The sequence below is a fragment of the Trachinotus anak genome, unplaced genomic scaffold (assembly GCF_046630095.1).
Source record: "Trachinotus anak isolate AG129_WGS33_773 ecotype Australia unplaced genomic scaffold, CSIRO_AGI_Tana_v1 ptg000001l, whole genome shotgun sequence".
Taxonomy (NCBI): Eukaryota; Metazoa; Chordata; class Actinopteri; order Carangiformes; family Carangidae; genus Trachinotus; species Trachinotus anak.
In genome coordinates this window covers 20,311,044-20,329,406 of record NW_027273852.1, presented here as the reverse complement: position 1 = coordinate 20,329,406, position 18,363 = coordinate 20,311,044, and the positions used below count along the sequence as shown (strand labels likewise).

At 41.4% G+C, this 18,363-nt stretch overlaps 1 protein-coding gene across 5 annotated transcripts in view; it reads right to left on the bottom strand.

The window, feature by feature from the left end:
- Positions 1-501: 501 nt before the first annotated feature.
- pikfyve (phosphoinositide kinase, FYVE finger containing) overlaps positions 502-18,363 on the bottom strand; it is a 33,150-nt gene continuing 15,288 nt past the window's right edge. For 4 of the 5 annotated variants that reach the window (XM_071483610.1, XM_071483620.1, XM_071483584.1 and 1 more), the window contains 25 exons: positions 18,160-18,300; positions 16,633-16,759; positions 15,683-16,542; positions 14,922-15,326; positions 14,318-14,418; positions 13,946-14,017; positions 13,608-13,779; positions 12,967-13,145; positions 12,396-12,509; positions 10,861-10,969; positions 10,621-10,775; positions 9,462-9,558; positions 8,866-8,923; positions 8,622-8,753; positions 8,408-8,528; positions 7,729-7,824; positions 6,921-7,001; positions 5,424-5,518; positions 5,271-5,330; positions 3,974-4,150; positions 3,780-3,883; positions 3,574-3,702; positions 2,486-2,747; positions 2,241-2,315; positions 502-1,067 (listed from right to left, as the gene is read on the bottom strand). In XM_071483610.1, coding sequence (XP_071339711.1) covers positions 952-1,067; positions 2,241-2,315; positions 2,486-2,747; positions 3,574-3,702; positions 3,780-3,883; positions 3,974-4,150; positions 5,271-5,330; positions 5,424-5,518; positions 6,921-7,001; positions 7,729-7,824; positions 8,408-8,528; positions 8,622-8,753; positions 8,866-8,923; positions 9,462-9,558; positions 10,621-10,775; positions 10,861-10,969; positions 12,396-12,509; positions 12,967-13,145; positions 13,608-13,779; positions 13,946-14,017; positions 14,318-14,418; positions 14,922-15,326; positions 15,683-16,542; positions 16,633-16,759; positions 18,160-18,300 — 4,038 coding nt within the window. In that variant the 3' untranslated portion in view covers positions 502-951. The remainder of the gene's footprint in view (positions 1,068-2,240; positions 2,316-2,485; positions 2,748-3,573; positions 3,703-3,779; positions 3,884-3,973; positions 4,151-5,270; positions 5,331-5,423; positions 5,519-6,920; positions 7,002-7,728; positions 7,825-8,407; positions 8,529-8,621; positions 8,754-8,865; positions 8,924-9,461; positions 9,559-10,620; positions 10,776-10,860; positions 10,970-12,395; positions 12,510-12,966; positions 13,146-13,607; positions 13,780-13,945; positions 14,018-14,317; positions 14,419-14,921; positions 15,327-15,682; positions 16,543-16,632; positions 16,760-18,159; positions 18,301-18,363) is intronic. The other variant, XM_071483594.1, reaches the window with a different exon arrangement.

Genomic DNA, 18,363 nt, shown 5'->3' with positions numbered 1-18,363 from the left:
TTTAAACTGGACAAACATTCAAAATCTCCACATCTTCACCTCTCAGAACTGTTGTGTTGATTTTGGTTGATAAATACCTTAAACCTGGAAACAACACATTTATGTATCATCACCTTTTAAGTTGCTATGGAGAACTTGTAAGCAAACAATTGTTATTTACACACCCAGCAGGTACAGAGCAACATGCAGTGTTTCCCTTACAGATGTTTTAAAGTGGCACACGCCTGAGGTGAGAGAGGGATTCAATATTAGTTTTAAAAGTCAAACCACAAGAATTATTAGTAATTTAATCTCCCATCATTTTGAATTCTCTCCATTTCAGTTTGACAGTTATTCGTCTTAATTTGCATTGGCTGCAAAAATAGTTTGTGGTTTTAACAGTCTCTCAAATATCTGATGAATACTTTGAAAGTAAAAAAAAAAAAAATCATAAATATTCTCCTCCTCATCTGATCATTTCTGCCTCATTAACTCCAAAAGAAACGAGATATCTTTAAGAAATCAGTGTTAATAATCTTTTAATAGTTACATAATCTCTGTACATTTACAAACTTTAAGTTACATGAATTAGTTTGTTTACCAAACTATAACCACAGGACTAAATGTTTTCAGCAGGTCCTCTTGAAATGGTTGGACTCATGGCACTAAAAATAACAAACCCTCTGAGAAACACAGGAATCCAGAGCAACATAAATTATAATCTGATAATACGACAATGTGTCCCAGTGATAAAAACTGACTCCAATCATCTTCATAATGCCGCAGCTGCAGAGTGGCGCCGCTCCTATGGAATGATACTGTGCTGTTTTCTGGTCGGGCTTCAGTCTGCACAACATTCAAACATTAACAACGTCCAGTGTGCTTCTGGGTGTCAGGTGGGCTGCAGAGCTCTCACGTTACTGATGTTTGTGCATAGAGAGGCTGAGAGGGAGCAGGTGTGTGTGCGGCTGCTCAGCAGTTGATGCCCAGGCTGGTCCAGTGGTCAGGCACCATCAGGAAGTATTTGTCCATGGCCTCACAGAAACGAGCTCTGTACAGCTCCGGAGAGACCACAGTGGGCATCTTCCCTGGAGACACAGCACACCACAACATCAGAGCCGGAGCAGGAGACAACATTTACACACTGCAGAGCATCACAGCAGTGAGACCTGAGCAGAGCTGTTGTGTTTTTCACTTCAGAACATCAGGCTGATGTTAGTGGTGGATTTCTGCTTATTTTACACTCAGTTGTCAGTTTATTAGGAACACAAAGCCAAAACTAACAGTCTAATACAACAGTCCTGTAATAAACCCTCCTTCATGAAGGGTATAATGTTGAACTGTGTGATTATCTGGGAGGATGGAGTTGGTGCTGCTATAGAACTGTACTGCATTATAATGAAAGGTGTTTTTTTTATTTTGTCCAATCCATTTATAACCATGAACGTAGATGAAATAACAGCTCATTTACATCAGCCTGTGAGATGCACAGACTGACAGTACTGACCCAGCTCATTTATCAGGGTCTCCTTATTTTGATCTATTCATGTTTTATCATTAATATTGATGCTGTTTGAAGAATCATCAGTGAAAATATTTAAATGAAAAAAAACAAAAAATTAATATAATCCAGTCTATTGTTGCCCTCTGGATGAAATGCTGTCACTGTTCAGGTTAAGTTCAGGGGATGAGATGATGTAGAGTTCACCATGACATGACTGCTATGTGGTGATACTACACTGAAAGATTTTAGAATCAATATGATGATTTCAGATATGTAATTGACTGGACAGGCCCACAGGCTGTTTCATCAATATACTGATATGTTAATGTAAAATTACATTACATTACATTCACTGAGGGAGGATTTTGTCCATGTCACCCACCCTGAGATCAAGGGTGTTCAAAAAACTCTTTTCTGTTCTGTTTGTCAATATTAAATCATACGAAGTCGGATCTGTTAACACAGTTACACACAGGACAATCACAACAGGAGTCGATACTTTAAGAACTCGCAGAAACAGCTGGAAATTGGTCCGACGCTGAGATCAGAGAGCTGCTCTCCCTTCATGTCGAGGACGAAATAACCCGGCGTGCTGTGGTAAACGAGCTGGTCTTATGCTTTTTACAAAACTTCCTGTCCAGTGTTAGATATTAGAAGTATTGTTAATAAAACCTTGAGGAACATTAACGTTAAAGTCATCCACGTCTATAAACAAAGCTGTGTCTTTAGCCAGAAGTGTTATATATTTAAGATTTACCTTGACCTCCCAGAATTCCAGTGGATTTGACGACCATTTCCAGCCTCTTGTCCCAGGTAAATGTCCTGATGTAATCTGCAGAGAGGAGCAGAGGGAGAGATCACAAACAGGCTGTTGACTGTTCTCACTGAGCCTGAATATGAGTGAGGAGGAGGAGCTGCAGAACACTGAGGATGTAAAAAAACAGCAGCTCAACATGTAAGACAAAAACTAACACATGACCTGATGCTTAAGACTCCGCTCACCTATGATCCCGACCACCAGCTGATCGGTGGCATCGTCCCGCCCCACCAGCAGGGAGTAGTCAATGATGAGGTGGCTGGAGAGGAAGTAGGCGTCGCTGTGTATGGCGGCTCGCAGGATGGCTTTGCAGTGCGAGCGGATGTACAGCGGGTTGTCGTGGATCAGCTTCAGGAGGTTTTCATCCAGCAGGACCACCTCGCAGCTTTCCTTCCCCGAGTCCGTCTTCACGTTACGGTTTCTCAGCGAGCCTTTGAGGTCAAACACCTGCAGAGGAGAAAAGGAAGGAAGTCAAGCTTTTCAAAAGAGAAGTTCACATTAAAAGCATCAGAAAGGATGACCGTTAAGCAGTTTTAAAAAAACAAGGGGAGTATAAGTGAGTTTTTTTAAGTTTCAGTTGAACCAGTTCATTTAATACTAAGAGGTAAAATATTGTTAAGTTAATGGGCAAAGACAGCAAGTGTTTGATCTGCCTTCATCTTAAACTGAGCTCTTGGGACACAGAGATCTGATCAGATAAATATAGACATGAAGTCAGGGGCTCAACAGCTTTTCTAGTGTTATCGACCACTCGAAGCACTTTACACTACGGTTTGGGTTCAGTGTCTTGCTCATGTGGACTGGAGAAGCCACTGACCGCCAGGTCAGCTGATGGCCAGCTCCACCTCCTGAGCTGCAGCTGTGCGTATATTTAATACTCCCCAGGCCTTTTAAACAGCCTGCACTAAAATCATCATTCCTCCCATATATCACAGTCTGAAATATTTAACTCTACACAAGACTATGTTGTCTAACTCGCAAGTATTGAAGATTTAATCTCTAAATCAATAAAGCCTTGACTTTTCCATGACTAAGTTAACATGACCAAATAATTTTAATTCTCCTTCCTTTGTTGAGTTTTTCCAGCTAAATATAAAACAAAACACAGAAAATATGTGAAACAAATTGTAAAATATGTTTCAGCAAATATGATACTTCAAGAATACCTTTTTCTCTGATTCAAGTCACACATGTGCCAGTACTTCACTGTGAACAGCGGCTTGTGTTCAGACATGTGTAAGTAAAACCACAGCACAGTGTTGTTGAGTCTCACCTGAGCCATCTTGCGTCCATAGAAGAGGTTTTCCATCACCAGCAGGTCCAGTTTCTTCTCTGTGTTGTTCTGGGAGTTCTTGTAGCCAATCCGGTAAACACCCAGGATCTTTGCCAGCGCGGTCGGCCGCTGTGGGGCAGAAACGGTTGTTTACTCAAATTCAGACAGTAAACCCCAGATAGGAAGCATTTCTTTGAGATGCTTACTTTCTGCTGCACAGCTCCAGTGATGTAGGTGAAGTAGTGAGGTGCAAAGTCCAGGAAGGACTGGACCTCCAGTCTGGGCATTTGCTTCAGGATGAACCGGTCATCTGACAGGAAACACAGGAGAAGATTCACATTAAAGTCGCTCTAACTGCTGTTTCTCTGTGACTCTGCTGTTCAGAGACATCAGACGCAACCTTCTGTGGCGTAGAAAACAGCTCCAGATTTTCCACCGCGAGCCTGCCAGTTGACACAGTGCGACAGCGAGCGGACGAAATCCTCCTCGGCGCTCTCCATGATCTCCTCGCGCATCTTGTGAAACTCCTCTGCGTAGTAGATGCGGCAGTAAAACTTAGCGTTGGCATCAGAGAACTCTGCAAATTCAGCAACAGATGAGGGGAAGGTCAGTGAGGTCAGTGAGGTCAGTAATTGAAAAAAACGAGAGCTTATTTTTAGTTGTTTATTGAAACAATTAATTAAATTCAATTACACTGTCATTAGTCTTATTTAAACTGTTGCAACTGTGTATTTTTTTTCCACTGTTTTAAGTTCATGAGATAAACAATAGCAGTGCATTAATATTTGTCTACACCTGAGTTTCCCCTTTAAACATATTGTAATTCTTCAATTCTTTCTATCCATTCTTGGAGAAGGAATTACACCTGATAAGATAAATCAAATAAAGTCTGGAACCGTGGAAATTTTCCTGAAGCATTTTATTTCCATTTTTACACAACTCCAACATGATTCATTATTTCACCTGATCAAAGGATATGAGTGAAATTTGCACAGATTTCTAAATATTCCCTCCAACACTTACACAGACACATTATATTTAGCATATTGAAATATTTATTTGCAAAACACTGCATCAGAACAAATGTCCTCACATTGCTCAGTGTGAATCTCAGTTTCTAATTCTTTCACACTTTTGTTTTGCTGTAACTTGTTCTTCCTTGTGATAATAGACGTTTATAGCATTGTAACAGAGAACTAAATGAGAGGATGTGCATCGACTGCTTTTCACATTTTAGAAAATGGGGACGAGGCAAATCGTGTATTAATTGAAGCTCCTTCATTATTTTATGCCTTAATTATCTGTGAATTTGTTTCTAAATACAATACAGATCCTTTCTGAGAGCATATATTGTGATTTTTCCTAGAGGGATAAATAAAGTATTTATTATCTTTATTATCTTATATGTGAGATATTTTATCATCTTTGTTTGGAATAAAGGTCTTCACTCATTTCTTTCAGAATCATTTGTTCATCTAGATGAAGCCTGATGACGTCTGACTGAATTAGAGATTTTCATTGTTCATATTTTCAGTTTTTAAATGTGACGTGAAACATTTAGTTGGAAAAGGTGCAGTTTTTATGAAGCCCTTCAAAATAAAAGATTCAACTGATCTCCATTTTGACTGTTTTTTCCAGGAGAAGTAATTCCAGTTACATTGAAGAGAACTAAATATTAAAGAAGATCAAACACTCACGCAGTTCAATGTGTGGATTCAAGGTCTGTTTCTTCTGTTTGTCCGTCAAGTCTGCATCCTCTGTACAAAACAGCAGCAAGAGTAAGCGTTTCAGGATGAGATCTACAGTTTTAAATGAGCTGTGATTGAAGTTGCTGTTTGACCAACACTCACTGAGGGGATCAGTGTCCATGCTGCTGCGGCTCTGCTGGGATGAGGCCGACTCGCTGGGCCTGGCAGGGCTGCTCTTAGCCCGACTCTCCGCACTGCTGAGGAGGAAACAGAAAAACTGATCTTTACATCACAGAAATCACGTCAGCTCTACCTTCATCTTTAACACGCCACTTCTCTTCTTTTCAATAAGACAGGTGAATGGTACCCTATCCAAAACAACCTGTGGAACAGTTTGTATGGATCTGGCCAAGGATGATGGGTTGGATGTAGGTTGTGAGAGATAACAGAGATAACAGTCACAACAGGCCTTTTACTGCCTCAGCTGCTAAGAGCCACACATTCACATCCACATCTTTAGCTCAGTCCAAACGAGCCGCTGATAACTCCAATTAAATAATATCAAGAAAAGGCTGCGCTGTCTTACAGTCAGAGTGTGTGGGGGCTTCCAACGTGCTGCAATCATTTTCTTAGCAGCTGCAACTACTACAGCTACTTTGGAATCTTAAGCGAGGATGTGTTGTTCAGCAACAAAACAGGTTTGGTCACAGGTACTGTCTCCGACATGAGTGCCGTCAGCTTAGAGCCAACACTTTGCCAAAATTGGGCAACAGGGGGGCACGCTCATGTCATTAAATGCTTTTTTTTTTTTTTTTAAGTAAAACTACTGGAGCTGGACCCAGTGCTTGCACCTGAGCCTTTTCTATGGCCAAATAATTATATTTCTTCATGCTTTATTGACACTGTTTTTATTGTAAAACAATATCTAACATTAAAAATCTGTTGAAACAAGAGGCAAAATGTGTGAATTGATCTGATTGGAGATGCAACTTTTTCTCTTATTGTTTAATATGTTAATTATTTTGCAATTTAGCGATCTACTGGGTTTTCAATTTCCCAGAGACCAAAGTCACAATTTCAAGTTATTCAGTTGTGTGATCAAAAGTATAAAACCTGAAGATATTCAGTTTATAAAACAGAGAAAATCATCAAATCTGCATTTACACATCCAGCAGTTACAGATCAACATTATCAATGATTTGGACTCATTTTTGTCTCCACCTGATGAATCTCAGTCCAGTGCTCCCTCTCTTTTTGCTCTGTGTTTGGTCTCCACCAGCTCCTGAGGGAAACATCTGGCTCTTCAGCTGCTAAATTCTGCACTATGTTCAGCAGCTGCTCCCTGACTGTGTGTGTCTGCTCTTTGCTGCTGAGCAGGTAGAGGACAGTGAGATTTTAGAGCTTTTGTCTCAATAAACAGCTGCCGCAGCTGTAAATGACATTGAGTGAGCGGAGTGAGTGACCAGACCAGTAAAGTTTTGTGCTGGATAGATAAACAATGAGCCTGAAAGATGATAATTCTCTGTGCCTTCATCATTATGAATGACAACTATTATAAAATTATCATTTGATACATAGCCATTATAAAAGTGTAGATTACAGCTGCTTTAAACACCATCTCTGAGTTTAAATGTCAGGACCAGTGGGGATCCTGTGTACCTGACGGCCTGTGGAGTCTCATCCCCTCCTGAGTTCGATGTCTTGGACAGATCATCCAGAGCTGTTTTATACTCCTTGCAGCTAGAAGACAATAAATGACACAATAACATCATGTTTGAGAAAACAGGACATTTGTAGGCATAGACTTTGAAATGAATCCATCTCAAAACTGTTTAGAGGTGTATATCCAACAAAATGTAGCTCACTGTGTTATCTCCTGCACAAAGACACATTATACAAAACTGCCCAGATGATGGAGACAGTGTGGGTCCTCTGAGGAAAACCATTATCATATATTCTGATATTCCTCAATATTAAACCCATTCTGGCAGATTATCATTCAGTTTAACTATGAGACCCTCTGTGTGGGGCCCTGCCCTCAGAAAAACACTCCCTCTAAGGAAACGTATTACTAGAAAGTGGCTAAAACCAGAAAACTGATGTTTGAATTGACTTAATTACTGATCTTCAAAATAGAAAGATTATTTTTTTCTATCAGACTGCAAAAGGACACGCTTTTGAAATGATGGGAAAATTAAATCTTTTACATTACATCTGTAGCTCAATCAAATGTTTGATGCAAATAATGAGAATCTTTTTTTTCTTCTACTGTAGTAGTTCTGTTTCTATCATGGCTCTTGTTCTTATTCCCTTTGTGTTTGTACACTGACTAAAGGCGGGGACAGTCATGGCTTCTACGTCATCACACAGTAATGATGTTGTCTGTTAGTACCTTGGCTTACACCAATAAGAAGAATTAAAAAAGAGAGCAGGACACTTGTAAAGCAGAGAGGAGGCAGACAGTCACCTGAGAGCGAAGGCTATGATGGAGCTCGGCTCTTTCTCACACACTGCGATGGGCACCCGCTCATGTTCATACATCAGGTAGTGCTTGTCTGGGTCGCTGTCAACACAGGTCACATGACAGTCAGAGACAAACCATTAAAGCCTGACAGCTAGTTCCATACATGTAGAGCTACAAGCCTATGGTTGGTGTGATGAAGCAGCTGACTTTTAGAAAACCACCCCACAGAAAATAAAGGCTGTGAGGAGGAGCAGCAGATAAAGATGAAACAGTCACTATAGAAATATCACAGTAGAAATGCTTGGTGGTTAGTATTACTGTATTACTTTCAATTATCACTATAACAGTTTATTATCGTGGTTAATTTTACTCACATTAGGCTCTGCTGCTAATTATCTATTTGTCATTTCAAGTATAAAACTTGGCAAAATCTTTTTATTGTGTTATTAACTTATTAGCTACTATTTTCAGCACATTTTAACAACATTAAGATTTTGTATATGAACATGTTTATATTTTTCAAAGTAAGGTAACGGGGAAAAAAGCTTTGACATCATAATCAAACCCATGGATTGGTATCAAACAGTAGCACTGATACAAAAACAATACATTTTTAACAGCCTAACACATACCTATACAAAAACCTTTTTTATAGAAGTATTCCCCTGAGTGCATCACTTACAATGGGACGGGGATGGGGTTGTAGCTGTTGCCGGGCAGAAAGTTGGCGAGGATGGCCTTCATGGTGGACTTCTCCTTCACCTGGCTGTCAGTGGAGCCCAGCAAGTGTCCGTCAAATACATCTGAAAGCAAGGAAACACCGTTTTCACACAGCAGAGGTGAGATCACAGAGATACTGTAGACTACTGTAGATATGTGTATGAACGAGTGTCTACCTTCTGGGAGGCTGACAGAGTCCTGCTCAGGGAAGGAGGGACCAGGCGTGACCGGCTCAGCTCCAGGTTCTCCTGGTGACGGCAGCAGGGAGGAGGAGGAGGCTGAAGGCATCGCACTGAGGTGACGATCCTCTGTCAAGGGGAAAATACGGCGACTCGTCAACAAGATGTCAAGTCAGGATCACAAGCAGCTTCATTCAAAGAGCAAATTTTGACCAGTTTAGGTCTGGATCAGCTGACTCACCTTTTTCACCATTCTGTACCACAGGGGAGGGGTTACGGGGGGAGGAATCCAGGGCACCCTGAAATAAATACATAAAAATAAGTATGATTATGTCATAATTAAACCTGAGTGATGGAAGATCAATGAACTGTTTGTGAAGTGTGTTTGTGAAAAAATAAAAACATCAGCAACAAAAAAAATAAAAGATTTTTTTCAACTGGAAGCAGCATGAACCATGCTGCTTCTCTAGAGCCAGGACATTGTGGTTACATGGTATGAGTCTGAAGCACCATCCCTCCAGGACGCCCTGTCAGTTTCAGTTTTAGTCGGACTTCAGATTCTATTTTTTCAAATTTGAGGATGTATTGCTGTGTGTAACTACCTCTTCTTTCATGTCGCCACTCTGCTGTCTCACTAGCACTTCCTGTGCTGTCCTGCACATCTGAATATGTAAAACTGAGATGAGATACTCGGTTCAAACGGCTGGGAGGTTGTCTTTCTCCAGGGGAAAAGTTTCTCTAATACTCTACCCTCATTACAGACACCAGTTTCCTTGTTTACATGGTGGTAGAAGAAAAACTCTGACAGTTAGCCAGTTACTGAATGATGTTACCGACCTTGCTGTCGTCAGTGGTGGTCTGTCTGTGCCTGCCTGGGCTGGGGGGGACAGACAGGCGCTTCCTGCCTTTCTCCTGCTGGAACAAGTCCTGCAGCCTGGGAGGGAAAGAGGCAACAGAGAAAGAGCTAAGATGAGAAGTGGCGCTTGAGTCAGGATGTTCAGAGTCGACTCTGTGGCACTGATGCATCGACTCAGGATGGGGGGTGGAGAGGTTGTTGCTGTTGGACAGGTGCTTTTGGCTCGTTGGTTGTTTCTTATGAATATTTCTTGTTTTTATAAACACTCCACATTATTACTGATGTCTTTTGTTCATTACACCTTATCTACACATTGGAGAATTATATCATCCAACCCCCCTGCACATGTAGTGTCAGATCACACAGCCCACTCCACACTCCTACCAGATTTCCACACAGTCAGAGAGAGTAGAAGTTGATCATAGCAGGAGTGTCTCTGCTGCTGGGCTGGTGACAGCGCTGTCAGCCAGACACCAGAGCTGAGTTCCCATCACAGCTTTCTGATTTGCTCATTTAAGACGAGGCAAAGAGGGAGTCAGTGCAAGTATTGTTTTTTTTTCTAATTACTGCATTTTGTATGAAGCAAACTGATACGTTAAAACTTTTCACTTTTTCACTTTAAATTTTAGAGCCTAAAACTCATTTGAGATCCGATCTCTCAGACCACATTCACAGGTGGCCACATTCTTTTAGCAGTGAGAATGCAAATGCGTCCTGGCTACACTGAAGGACCACCTCCTCTACTGACGTCCTCTGCCACAGTCATTAGTCCCAACACAGTTTCATCATGAACCAAAAATATTGTACTATTTGTTATGGATAAAACCTGATTTCACTGTAGAGCTGTGAGCAGAGCGATGATTGAGTAACCCAACCCCTTCATACCCCTTCATTCATTCTCACACGCACACACACAGACACACACACACACACACACACACACGCACACACAAACCGAGAGGAGCACTGTCAATGAACCCGTCTGTCGGATTGGCTAAAAACAACACTGCATACATTCACATCTGAACTCACAGCTGTTCACTTGTGAGTGGATCATCATCATTAATACCTGGTCTGAATGGGGCCTATGTCACTTTTTTCCAATACAACATAATTAAAGAAGTCAGTAGTGATTCTCACCTTCCGTTCCAGGACTGTAACATCTCACACAGACTCTGTTTCTTCATCACCAGTGACTCCAGAACGGCCTGCAGCTGCTGGGGAGAATCCACACCGCAGGCCTGCAGTCGAGCTTGGAGCTTTTCAACCCAGCTCCGCAGCTCTGCCTCTTCCATCTACACACACACAGAAACAGTACAGTGAGCTTCACACTACCACTGTACCCAGAGATTATGTCCTAAATGATGGGGAAGAGCCTACGTCTTTCTGAGCGAAGAGGTCTTCCATCTTTTCCTCTCGAGTCTTACTGAAGGTGTCAGTCTTGAGGGATGTGAGGCGGTCGTCTATGGCCAGGTACACCTGAGCCACTCTGAGGAGAGAACAGAGGGAAAGCCAGGGAATGACAGGGCTGTGATCATATTACAGTATTAATACAGCATCTTCTGCTTTAGCCTCAAGAGTGAGCTCAACCGACCTGAAAACAAAATGACAACTCTCAGCCTGGAAGGAATTTACATCTCTTCTTCAGATGAAAATCATTGTACAATAGTTCTTTCCTACTATTTCTAACTCTTTTATTTACCTGTTGTATTCCTTCTTTCTAACACTGTTAGATCCTGTCTGAAATATTCAATGATTAATCTCTAGTCTTATTTTTGCTCTGAAAGCAGAATGACATTAAGATGTCAAAGCTGCTCAGTCAGTCCCTCAGTTTGTCCGACGCTTTAGTCCAGAACAAGATCAGTTAAAGACAGTTTTATTTGTATGGTCCATCACAAATTTAAAGCTGCAACAATTTGTCAACCAATCAATTAGTCAATCAACAGAGAATCTAATATTTTGAAAATCGCTGAATCGTTTAAGTCATTTTAAACCAAAAATACAAATTCTCCTCCAGTGTCCAGTGACAATTTTCAGATTTTCTGTGTTTTGTATTATGTATATCTCCCATTTTTCACTATTCTGTAACATCATCCCCTCACAGTTGTATGCCTCTGTGACTCAGACTAGTTTCAGATTACATCCCTGTTTATCCAGAATCATATAAAATATGAACAATCTGTGTGAAATTCTGTCATAATTTCTGTGTGAAGTCTTAAGTAATGGCTAAAAAGTGTTTTGTGAGGTCACCATGACCTTTGACCTCTGACCACCAAAAACCTAATCAGTTCATCCAAGAGTCCAAGTGAACATTTGTGCTAAATTTGAAGAAGTTCCAGCAAGGCTAAAATATTGCATCCACAAGGCCAAAACCGTGTTTTGTGAGGTCACCACGACCTTGACCTTTGACCAGTTCTGGCTGTTGCCGGTGCAGAGGCAGAATAATTAAGCTTTTAATGAATTAAACAGCAGATTAATCGATAATGAAAATTATTGTTAGTTGCAGCCCTACATGAATTTGCCTCCAAGTGTTTTACTATCTGCTCATCCTCTGTCTTTAGACCCTCGGTACAATTACATTTGCTGTGGATAATTACAGACTAAGAGAATAATGTCTGAAGAAATGCTGACTCCTGCATGAAATCCCTCAGTTGTACACATGGAGTCTCCAAAGCCTCTGTTCATAAAAAGCTTCTGTCATAAAATATCATGAGCACATTGATGCTGCACAGAGCAAACTTCATCAGATTTCCTTTTGTGTCTCCCTCATGGCCAAATGTAGACTCTGAACTCAAGATCGATTTTCCTCTACACCCATGCTCTAAAGGAGCTAAACCTTCTCTGTGGTCTTTCTTCTGGCAGCACAGCACATTTTAATTCTTTGTAATTGCAGACAGATGAGCCTTGACACTTACTTTTGAGAGAAGTCCTTCAGGTCCTGCTGCAGGTTGGTTTTGGAAGGACCCAGGTTCCTGATGAAGATCTTGGGACGAGGAAGACAAATCTCCAACAGCCTCACTGAAGTGTAGCTGAGAGGGAAACAGGAAACTGCTGTTGTTACTTTCTTGGTTGTTTTTAAGTTTATTTTTGTTGCTATTTCTTTGATTTGTCACTGTAAGCTTCTGTTGTCTGTCTTTTCATGTGTGGAGTCATTATTTTCTTTTCTTTATATTCAACATTTTCTTAGCTTTTTCTTGTGTGATTTTAACTTTGCTGTTTATTCTTACTGTTATTGTAGCTGTGTGCACAACAGGAGGGCTAGTGACTGAATGAATGAGCTGATGATGCAAACCAATCCATATTAATTATATATATTATCATTTTATTGTCTCTTACTTTATTCAAAGTCTGTCCTTTGCTGTCATTTCTCATTTTAACACTTGCTATTCTGTCTTTGTTCATATCCAACTCTCCCCCTTGGATTGTTAAGTCTTCTGGTCTAACTCAGCTATAGGTGAATGAAGGACAAACTGAGAGATGAACCACCTGAAGGAGGCCACCATCTGGTTGTATGAGAAGTACTGGTGGTAGTCTTTGTGGATGGAGTGTCCGCAGGGCTCCGCATTAGCCCGTCTGGTGTACTGGTGGCCGTAGAAGCGAAGCTCCAGGTATTTTGCAAAAGACATGGACCAGGAGTCGTTGGACAGAGGAACAACTGGAGTCACCTTGAGGAAGAAAAGATTAAGTGGGACAGAGGAAAGTTCAGCCTGATAATTATATTATTATTTATCTTTTTATTTTTGCATTTCATTTGTACTGTAAACGTTGCAGCTGCAACCCTGCAAATCTCTTGTAAAATCATATCACTTCCTGCTTAAAGAAAAAATAAATACATAAATAGCCAATATTACACAGATTTGGTTTTTTGTTAAGGTATTTGGCAAAGTTTACACTGAGGGTAAAAATGACATTTGGGCATGAAACCCTGGATTACATCAAATCCACCCTTTACACAGCAGCAGGAAATCATCATTAACATTACTGATAGTTTCACTCCCTTTAGGTGAACCAGGTCCAGGGCCCTGGTATCATGTCTTACTGGGACACTTAATGGGATGGAGCCATCGTTAAAGTTGTTGTTTACACCTGTGTGACGTCTGCTGTGAAAAATGCTAATTATCACCGACCTGTTTGCAGATGCGGCACCAGGAGTAGTTGAGAATGGTGTGTTGATAACCAGGCACGGGGGAGTCCAGCTCCTTCAACACGATCTGCACACAGCCGTTGCCATGCACAAACCGGCGGATGTGGTGCACCATGGGAGTCTCACAGTACATGCTGGGGCACTGATAAGAGGGCCTGGAAAATGTGGGTGGAAACAAACACACACACACACACACACACACACACATATTTTTACAGCCAACTGAGAAGCTTACTTAGAGTCAAACTAAAAAAAAAATCTCTTGTTAAGAATTGGAATTTAATAATAACTAGGTTTTAATGCATTATTATTTGGTCTCACCTAAAACAGTATCGCTCCAAGAACACACCAAGAGACAGGTCATTCTTGCCATAGAACTCCATTGTGACAATCCTGTTGACAATATAAGTAGTGACTACAAATTCAGTCCAAACAAGATGAGATTCCTTCAGTCATTCACTCCATATGAGCAGCTCTTCTAAAAATGCATTTCTATGTCTTAGCCTTGGTAATGATGGATATGTGTTTTACTTAGATTGTTTCATCCCTAATTGTTGTTTTTAGATATTTTACTGCCTCTCTAACCTTGTTAAGAAAAGTGAATGGATACAATTATTATTAATTATTATTAATTATTAATAATAATTATTAATTATTATAATAATAATTATTATTATTATATAAGCAGATTACCATGGGCTGACGCATGGGTTGGGGGCATTGTTGGACTGAGCTGAGGAACTGCTGAAGAGCACACACAATCTCTGATGGTTGACAGGGTTGAGACAGTCCAGCTGAGGACAACAACAAACACAAACAGGTCAAATGGTCAAATATAAGATAAAAGTAGAGCCACAGAGACAAATAAGCGCTGGATAACAACACCTTGCTGCTTATAGTTTCACTCATAAATTAAAGATTGGGGGTGGAGGAAACATTTCACAGAAGGACAGGATGTGAAATGTTTTCTAATGTCTTGCATACGCTCAGTGTAACAGATAAGGCCTGGATCAGAATTAAGAAACCTTACTTTAAAAATCCGATCAGCAACTAGAAATCATTTTCATTTACAAGATAATAATTTTCAAGTTATCATCAAATGGTGAAAAACTCCCGACACAAATTCCCAGAACCCAAAGGGAATTAAAATGGCTGGTTTTGTCTGAACTACAATCCAAAACTCGCAAAAACATTAAATTTACAAAACAGGAAAATTCTCAGATTTGAGAAGCTGGAACCAGAAAATGACCCACTGTAGCTGTAAGTTCTCTGACCACTGACTGATTAATTTGCTCACCTTAGGGGCCCAGTTCATATCGTTCTGTTTACTCGGCTTCTCCTCTTCACTGTCAGCCTTCACTGGTGCTTTGACTGGTGCCTCCCCCGCCCTGCTCTGGCCACTGACAGGAGCTGCGTTACCAGCAGAGCCAAAGACGTCGGGGGCTTCCCTCTGTCGGATTCGACCTCCCTTCGCTCTGTAGTCTGCCAGCATTTTGGCCAGATCCTGACAGCTGTTCAGCTGCCCTACAATACGGGTGCTGGTGAGACTGTGGCAGGGCAGGACATCGATGGGTCTGGGCGGCGCACCACCATTGCTCTGACCTCCAATCAGGGAGGAGGGGGCGGAGTCTTTAAGGAGCTGCCGCTTCCTGCGCCCATCCAGTTCCTTAAAGTCTTTGTTTAGGAGAGGAGACAGGTAGACCTGTGGGACAGGGATCACAGATGAGCATGGTACAAATATTTTTTTTTAAATCAAGGAAACTGTCTGTACAACACAGTCTAGAGTTGCAATGATTAATGAATTAGTCATTTTTTGTGCTAACAGCTATCGAAAAAAAGAGGCTATTTTTAGCCTCTCGAATGTCAAGAATTTTTACTTTTCTTTATTTTATATCACTGTAAACTGAATATTTTTGGGTTTAGATAAAATCTGACCGTTAAAGACTTAATTAGAGTTAAAGAAAATAATTAGCAGATTAATTCATAATAAAAATAATCATTAGTTCCAGCTCTTGTTCAGTCAGTGATGTAAAAAATAATAACAACAAAGCTCTGTACCTGCTCAGGGAAATAGTCCCTGCTGGGGCAGTGCATGCCTGCAGGCGTGAGAAGAAATGGTTCTTTAAACGTGATGAAGGGAGAAATGCACAGGATGATGTCCTTAAGCTCCTGCTTGAAGATGGCAGAGATTGACTTAAGACGGTCATCAGATGAAGTCACCTGCTCGGCCACAAACATCCCTGTGTCGTCCTGCAGAGGGTCTCGAAACAACCTGGGGGTAGGCGTCTCTGAACCCTCCCCATCCTCCAAAAGAGACTCCTCCTTCACTGGGATTCTCTCCTCCCTCGTCTCCCCCTCGGACACCTGGACGAGTGTGTCTGACAGCGTCACCTCCTCGTCTTCTTCCAAGAGAAATGGAGGAGAGACAGCCAGAGGTGGTGCAGATGGACTGGAAAATGGCGATGAGGTCATTGTCTCCGTGATCCCAGCCTCCTCCTCTTGAACCGAGGAAGGTGATTTGGGGTTCAGTTTGTCTTGAAGACCGTCTGTCTCTCCGTCTTTGGATGAAGCCTCCTCCTCCTCAGGTTGGCCTCCCAGTGCAGAGTCTTCGGTCGCTGTGGTTTTCTCCTGGCTCTCTCCGTTTGTCTCCTTCCCTCTCCTCTCTCCATCTGCCTCCTCCTCTGCAGATGCACCCTCCAGCAGGCAGGGGAATGAGGTGCTCTGGGCCAAACTGGGTGGCATGGCGAACTCGTCCATGAGGAAAGAGATCTCCAGCTGGGAGTGGTAGGCCACGCACACCATGAGCATGATGATCTCCTTCACTCGGGCCAGCTCGTACTCTGAGGCACCGCGCAGCTTGATGGAGCATCCGAGGTGAGCAGGACAGCCCTCGAAGAACATCAGAGTCTTCACATCATCTGGAAGGACAGAAAAAAAAATTACAGTGTGCTGATCTCATAGCAGTATTCACTGAGAGCGGGAGTGGAGAGTGTGGATGTGCTTCTTACTGTTGGCCAGGGTGAAGGGCTGCATGTAGAACTTGTGGCAGGTCCCCAGACGAGGTTTGGTGAGGAGCTGATCCATGGACATGACCAGGTCTCCCTGCGTCATATGACTCACCCTGTCCAGGACTTGCTATAGTAACAAAAAAACAGGAATATAAGAGATGATTAACACTCAGTTATAGATATAGGTAAGTATTGTTTTTTGGTAGTGGGACTGTTCTACGCTCAGTTTGTCTATAGATGGGATATCAGTTCAGACAGTCACAAAGACCAAACCACTGGTGTTAAATTAGGTATTTTTTCCATCTTGTTCTGATAAAACTGATCATATTGTTTCCACTACAGAAAATGGCATTCCAGTTTAAAGGGGCTATTTGTAGGTTTTCTCTGCTGCTGAATGTGGTTTCTTGTGGTTGTGATTATTGCTTGACAAGAGCTTCAAGACACATAAAACGTCCTCTGAGCAGCGCTGCATCTTCAGGGCAGACTGGAGGCTCCAGTGAGTCTATCTGAAAGTGACGAGACAGGCTGGGGCTAGCTGATTAGCATGCTAACTTCAGTAGAAAAAAAAATTGAAAGAGACATTGGTTAACATTGGTGTCACTGGAGACAGCTATTGGTGAGTAAAGGAAGGAGGTTTGATGCTGAACTCAACGTTTCTTCTAGACTGGTAAGTAAACAGCAGTTAATGCTAACGATAGCTATGTAGCAATAGCAAAACATGCATATAGCTCCTTGAAAGGAAATGTTTCATATGCTGTTGTGTTTGTCCAGTCACTGGTGTCAATGCTGCTGAGAAACTTCACAGAGCTGAACATCTGGGTCAGTTGTTTCTGTTTCCACTGTTGTTTCTGTGCTCATGTGTGTGAGACACATCGTAATGACTGAGGCGAAACTAAAATCTACTCTTCTGTTATACGTGGATTCAAATGTCATTTGGACTAATACACCACGTGTTTTGTAAATAAAAATCCAGTAAATTGTTTTTTGTCAAAGGCGTAAAACACATGAGATGGTGCCAATTTATCAATAATAATGTTTTTATTTTCATTGCGAGCTTCTGTTTTATCTTATCTTCTTATACGTAGAATCATTTCACTTATTATCTGATCTTTAGAGTCACCTTCTTTTGCCTATTCCTCTTACACTGACATTGTAATTTTCAGTTGACTAAATCATTAACAAAAAACTGAAGTTACATGTTATATAAAAACTTGCAGTGGCAGACTGGTCAGAGCCATTTATACAAGATCAATAATTATAAATGACTGATATGTTGATGCATTTGATTGGCTAAAGATAAGCAGCTCTTTCACTGCATTAGGCTTAATATGGACCAATAATGACTGAAGTCAGCTCTGGCTTCTGACTTCTGTGACAGTGTTTACTGTGATCGGTTCGTATGTAAAACTATTGTTACATTTTTGTGAAGAAGAAGTATTTTTAGTAAAAGGCTGAAACAAAGAACATGAACTACAGGGTTCTAGTGAACTACATGTTTGGACTCTGTTGCCTGATTGTGAAACAAACCGGTTTAACATTGATGACCAGTGTGATGCCGTGCTCCAGCAGCATGTCCTGAGCAATCCGAGACACTGTCTTCTCCACCAGTACCAGGGTTGGACGGACGTCCACGATGCGCTGCACGTAGTTCTTCAAAAACTCTCGTTCCTGAGAAGAGAGCGGGGGAGAAAAATCTTTTCTTAGCTTCAGAAAAAAAAATTCAGCAACTGC